The sequence below is a fragment of the Tiliqua scincoides genome, chromosome 1, assembly GCF_035046505.1.
Source record: "Tiliqua scincoides isolate rTilSci1 chromosome 1, rTilSci1.hap2, whole genome shotgun sequence".
Taxonomy (NCBI): Eukaryota; Metazoa; Chordata; class Lepidosauria; order Squamata; family Scincidae; genus Tiliqua; species Tiliqua scincoides.
This window is the reverse complement of record NC_089821.1, coordinates 15,620,226-15,626,950: the sequence shown is the minus strand read 5'-3', so window position 1 is coordinate 15,626,950 and position 6,725 is coordinate 15,620,226. Positions and strand designations below refer to the sequence as shown.

The window sequence follows — 6,725 nt, the reverse complement described above, 5'->3', positions numbered from 1 at the left end:
CTCAATAACCTCAGAAGATTGAGTGTCATCAACTCCACGTTTTGAGACACTTTGAGTTGAACACCAGCTACAAAGTAGGCATGAACCCAAAGTGGAAGGCTGCAAAAAAAAAAAAAAAATCTTAATAAATGAACATTTGAAAAACATGAACTCAAACATAACAAGTTGGAAAATATGTCAGTGCCCATTACAAACCTTGTACAACTTATATTTTACCTTCAGCAGTGAAAATGATGTTGGCTAAATGCTGAAACCACCCCTCCCCCAATCTAGGAGACAATTACTTTCCAGGCTGAACTGCTGTTTTAACCTCTGGTCCAGATGTTTTGCCTTTTCTGTAAAGCATACTCGAGAGCATGTAGGATCTTGTCTTTGCTGCAGAGAATGTTATAGGTGCTGAGATTTAACAGTTTGTCAAAGTTTTCCTCTGAATAGGTCACATGCACTGTTCGATAAGGCGAGGAGTTTGCATTCAGGTTTACTTCGCCCGCACTCATTTCAGAAGGAGTACGTTTCACCCCTGAAAAGTAAAGAGAATACCCACTGATGAGAATGCCTTATGCCCTACATCTGACTTTAGATTCTCATTCAATGTTCAGTTTGAATTTTCAGTGCTTGCCACTTGAAAGCCAACATGTTGGCTGCCAGGTCTGTGCCCTTGTTCACTGGAGGAAAATTAATAATGGCTTATAGTTATGTGCTCCTGATTGCCTTAAACCAGTGAGAATTTCCAAGGGCAGCAGCGTAGGATTTTTGTTTTCCTTTGGATGAGAGTCATGCACACTTATGGTGTATTTATGATAGTTGTTGTTCTGCATGTTGAGAAGCATGTCGTTCTGCATGTTGACCCACCAGAAGTGATGTCATGACCGGAAGTGACATCATCAAGCAGGAAAAATTTTTAACAATAATAGGCTGCAATCCTACCCACACTTACCCAGGAGTAGGTCCCATTGACCATCAATGTTAAAAGAATATTCGTAGTAACTTGTTAAAAATACAGGTCTGTAACATTTCCCCAAATGTAGTCATTTACCATATATTAAAAATAAAATCTTGAAATGAATAGGGACCCACCTAAAATTGGTTCGCAACCCACCTAGTTGGTCCCGACCCACAGTTTGAGAAACACTGTTATAGTGTATATTCCAAGGGCAGTAGTGTAGGGTTTAGTTTAGATTTCCTTTGGATAAGAGTCCTGCAGACTTAAGGTACGTTTATGATACTTGTCTGCATGTTGAGCATAGCGCATAGACAGGGAACCAAGCAGACTGTGCTGGTCTCTGAAGCAGCATACCATCCCCCCAAATCAACTGGCATCTTGTTGGAACTGCCCAATTCCCTTCCATCTAACCAACTGCAAATGTGGCTTTGTTTGCTTCATTGCACAGCTGCAAACAGGTTCATCTGCTATGATCTCAGCCACATTGTGACTGGTATATGTGTTTAGAAACAACTTCCAGCCATTAATACCCATTGAGGAATCACTGACCGTTAAACAAGCAATAATATACGCAACAAATGGTCATTTCACAATTCTTACAATATATTCTACAGTAAAGCTTTCCTTAGAGCTCCCAGTTTAGATAGTTATTTGAATACATCTGCACTAGGTGTATATTGCATGACTTCAGACAACTTAATATACTAGGTATATATTTCATGACTTCAGACATCTCCTGCCACGTTCTGTCTCCTGCGCCACTTGTACATTTGAGCCTGGACCCAATCCAGAGAACTGTAAAAAGCAGCAGATTTGAAGGGGGGCTGGCGGGGGGACAACACCAAGAATATAAAATGTTCACAGTGAATAAATATTGTTTTGTGGTTTGTGAGGTTTCTCCAAGCAAATTGTTTCAGGAACAGTAACTACAGCATCTCAAGAAGCAAAGCACAATCTCTGTTTGCTTCAGAGGCAAGCATCTCCCACAACTTTAAAGAGAGAGTTCTCTTTTTAAAAGAATTTAGTCTATAGACTGGCATGGTATGAAACCTATGATATTGAAGAGTGGGCAGGCCTCCTGCTTGGGTATTTTTGCAGCTGCCACCAGAGCCCGTAGCTCCAAAACATGAATGTGTTGCTGTCTGGGTCTCACATTTATTTGTCGCCAACTAACAGTTGAGGGTGGCCACAGCAATGAGCATGTTGGATTTGGCATTCCTTCCACATACATCAGTCTCAGTGGCAGGAAAGTGCAAACTTATGTTGGGTTCATTATGTGCAGATGTCTCTTATTTTTTGTCACATTCCTACATTTATACTATGGAGGCATTCTATTCATTAAACAGGAATTCAATGTTATGGGTTTTTTTCCAATAGAATACTTCTGCACTGCTTGTTTTACTGAACTATATAGAAAAGTAGAGTAACACAGCCAGCTGCTCTGCTTTGTTCACCATTTTGGCAATAAACCTCCATGAGGAAGCATGTATGTGCCTGCACAACTATGTACTTCGATGCAAACCAGTAAGGTACGACACCCAAGCAGCCACCTCTTCCCACTAGGAAGCAGCAGCAACGTTGGTGGGAGCAAAATTACATTCACTTGCACTCTGTCCACACTCTTTATTTCACATACAAGGAGAAGTGTCAATATTCATATGTAACCTGGAAGTGGTGAAAAAGGACGCACAAATGACTGCACAAAGCCACAGTGATAGTCCTTCCAAATGAAGAGTTGTTGGGATTGAAGAGTTTCTCCCTCCTGAATTGCCCTGGCCACTACAGATGGAGTGGTTCTAGGTCCATCTCTCTATTCCCCTCCCCACTGCATTTAAGTGTGTGCCACAGTTCCCCATCACTGCTTGCTGTCCATGACCACAAGGACAGTGCCAGAAGACTACGGTGCTACCAAGGCAGAAGATTTTCACTCCAGCATTGCTGGCTTCTGTTCTTCCACCCATACTGACTATTCTGCTTGCTAGAAGTTGAGAGCAAGAAACAGGCAATGCCTGAACCCCAAATTCCTACCTGCAAGGGCTCAAAAGTCACTCCTTTGTTACAAGAAGTGCACTAATGTCAGAGAGTCACTGAAATGTTAACACGCTTTGGCTGAATATTTGACAAAAATTACTCTTGCCTAAAGTAAAATTCTGCCACTGATCTGATTTTCCTTACCTTCAGTTATGAAATAAATGATTTGAATTACTTCTCTGAAATTATGCTAATTGCTTCCTACATAGATATATGCAGATAAGCTGCATAGATATATTTTCAAATATAGTGACACTGCACACCATTATAGACATAAGGAGTGCTAGTGAAAAAGGGGGTATAGAAATGCCGCCGCCGCTGCTAATTCCTGACATTGCATTAATCCATTTCTGCCTAGCCCACAGGTATACACTCTTGATCCCTGTTGCATACATGCAATGTTGGGCAGAAATGGCTTAAAGAGGGGAAGCTAGTGAGACTGCTATGTGAAGGAGCTGAACTGAAAGGGTGAGAGTCTAGCCAAGAAAATATTCTGCCACTGATACAGTCCATCAAAATGAGGTAAGGTGAAGCAGTTCCATTTATGAAAAGGGAGCTTGGGGGCCCGGGAGCGTCAATAGCACCTTCTTCCTACCACCACTCAACCATGGCAGGCTGCTGGAGCCATAGGGCCGCATGCATGTGCACTTCTTCCAACTAGGAAGCTTAGTGCCTGGGCCAAGGCCAGCCTTGACTGGGCACAGATAGGGGTGCCTCCCACTATGGCACGGTAAGGTGCCTGGAGGTAGTTGGGGTGATTTTTTTTTAAAGAGAGACCAAGACCTTCCCCCAAACTGATCACTAATGTGAAATTATTGCGCTCTTTTCCATGGGTTTTTTAAAAAATAGATGTATAATGTCTATTGTAGCAGACCTAAACTGTGTCATTCTACAGTTCTGTTTTCTGAGATGTTCTCTAACCATTTCTTAATCCTTTTCCCTTGGGCCATTTTACCAAGGGGAATCACACACACAAACAGCTCTGTTTATCCCCCCCCAAAGAAACTGCAGAAAAGATGTGCATACTCATATCTTCTCTCTAGCTGAGGTAAAAGCAGCTGGGGGAGGTGATTTTGACCCTGAAAGTGGCACAAAGGTAAAGTTTGTTGAACTGTCCAATGCCTACAACGTCTTTTACTCACTGGAAATCCCACATAGGAAAATGTCTCAGCCAGAGGAACAAATAAATATGAATTCAACAAAAAAAAATTGAGAAAAAGTATCTCTGGGAATGCTCAGAATAAAGAATGATACAAGTTGATGAATATTATTAATAATAAGAGTATTTATATACCGCTTTCAAGCTTACCTGGTGCTGTGTACTCTTTGAAGGAAGAATCTACCAGTGGGAAAAAAACCACTATTGGAGCTCTGGGGTCACTGTCATCCGAGAATACATAGCACTCCTTCGGATTCTTCCTGTCTTCTTCACTCAGCTCAACTTTTGGAAAAGGGAAGCCTTGCACTTCACAGTATTTTGCAAACAGCTCTGTTTGCTGAATAAGATACCAAGATAATTCATTCTTGGAGCCAACAATAAAGATACGCAATTTGCTTTCCAGAAATTGCTTAATTCCAGAATAATGGTAAGTCAACAGCTGGAGATCCGTAACTGGAACTCCAACACTCTTTCAAAGCTTAGAAGTAGCTGTGGTACAGAGAAGTACAAATCGGTTGGGGTCAGCTGAACCAGGGGGACAATGTTTAGCCCTCTTCTCACAGCACCAATATTCCAACTGAAATCTCTGTCATGTACACACACACACACACACACACACACACACACACACACACACACACACACAGAGGCCTGGTGCCTGGGGCAGTGACCTCACAACACACAATGTCACTTCTAGATTCAGAGGAGGGAGTCAGGGCCTAGGGGAGGGGGGAAAGGGGGTAATTTGTACCCGAGCCCAGGGTCAGAAAGGGGGCCCAGGAGCCGAAGGAGAGAGCCCAGAAATTTCCTGGAATCTTACATTTTCCAATCTCATCCAGACTCTGCCCACACCAGATGCTGGGAGCGTTACTGTGGGCAGATGGCAGGAACTACTGCCACAAGTCATACACACCAGGTCCAGGAATGCATACATTCCTTAACAGTGTCAGGTCTGGGAGAAAACTGACCTGCTCCAGTAGCTTTTTGGCTTGTGGATCCGCTTACCATGCATGAAGGAGTGTAGAGGAGCTCAGCGATAAAGCTGCGGGACTGCAGCTGCTGCAGAAGTCAGTGTTAGTGTACACAGGACACTTTCCACTCTAGTGTGAAGCTAAATACAATGATACTGATTTCCTGAAATGATTTTCTATATTTTGAAAGATTTTAGGAGTGTGTTTGATTTTCCGTATTACTGTAATTAGCTGCCAGTGCTGGGCAGGCAGGTAGACCTGAGCTCTGCAGCGGAAAGACTGGTAGACCTGGTTTCCAAAGACTATTTCAGCTGTTGCCACTTTCCCCCTGCCTGTTTTGCTCCCATTCTGCCCACCTCCACTGCCACCCCCCACTCTGTTTCACTCCCTACCTCTTTGGGAAGGGGCCCCAAAGAAACTTTGTACCCCCGGATAAAATTCCTCTCAGAGGCCCTGGAAGGAGTGGTGACTACAGCAACTTCACATGCCCCATTCCTTCTTCTGTCAAAGCTCCCAGACTCCAGAGGAGAAGGAACAGGCAGTCATGCATCACCATAGCGCCCAGGGCAGATGTCCCTCAGGCTCCACCCTAGATCCAACTTTGCACACACATGCACACACACAATGCACTTTTAGCCCCACTGTGGAAGAAATACCATGTACATGATGTTTGCTTCAACCAGCCTCTGGCCAGCAGCTTCAGAAATGCAGTTAATCATGCAACTTGGCCTGATGAGGAAGGAGGATTATAGTTTTAGTTATAAATAGAAAGTGGGAAATGTGAAACAGCCCTTGAAAAAACCAATAGAAGTTCCCTCCCAATCAAAAATAGCACAGGAGGGGTACAATCTGAATCAAAACTATAACTGGGGCAAACAACATCTGTCCCAGTGCCATTTGCCCTGTTCCATGGATCCCCCACTTGTTATTTATAATTACAAGTCACTTCTAGATTCTCCTCAGGCTCCACCCTAGATCTGACGCTGCGCAGGCACGCACACACAATGCACTTTGAGCCCACTGTGGTTTCCCTCACTTGTTATTTATAATGAACCTGCATCAGATCAACTTGCATGATCAGGCACATGTCTGATTTGACCCTAATACAGGATGCTCTGTAAACAGGCATCAACATGGGAATTGGTCATCTTAGAGGTTGCTTTGAGGTGACATCTTTCCCACACAGAAAAATAATAGAGAAATAGTGTTCTCACCTTGAAGAGTTTATTCAGATCATAATCCAGCATGATGATGACATCCACGTTCCTCTTGGGGTTAAGGAGCGGTGAGCCACTATTGTTAACGAAATAATCAATATCTATCAAGCAGAGGGACTCGGCTGATGGTGTCAACGCATTGGGAGATTCATCGAACACAGTATCTGAAAAAAAGTTTTAATCTTATCAGAAGAAAGGAGGAGGCTGTGTCATAATGCCTGGGATGAAGGCAAGAAATAATTTCTGGTACTCAAAAGACTTTGCACAACTGCACACCACTTTCTGTTCACAATTTTCTGCTTACTTCCCATTAATTCCCCAGCAGTAGCGTAGCCAAAGGGGACTGTGTGGTAAGTACTTCAGGAGCTGCAACATGCTGTGTAAGCGGCCCTCCCACTTGCTCT

At 43.4% G+C, this 6,725-nt stretch overlaps 1 protein-coding gene across 1 annotated transcript in view; it reads right to left on the bottom strand.

The window, feature by feature from the left end:
* Positions 1–305: 305 nt before the first annotated feature.
* The window catches only part of LOC136639843 (cytosolic phospholipase A2 beta-like), a 69,223-nt gene continuing 62,803 nt past the window's right edge, over positions 306–6,725 (bottom strand). The window contains exons 17-19 of the mRNA XM_066614458.1: positions 6,319–6,485; positions 4,284–4,470; positions 306–520 (exon numbers count right to left, since the gene is read on the bottom strand). Of these exons, the coding sequence (XP_066470555.1) occupies positions 306–520; positions 4,284–4,470; positions 6,319–6,485 (569 nt within the window). The remainder of the gene's footprint in view (positions 521–4,283; positions 4,471–6,318; positions 6,486–6,725) is intronic.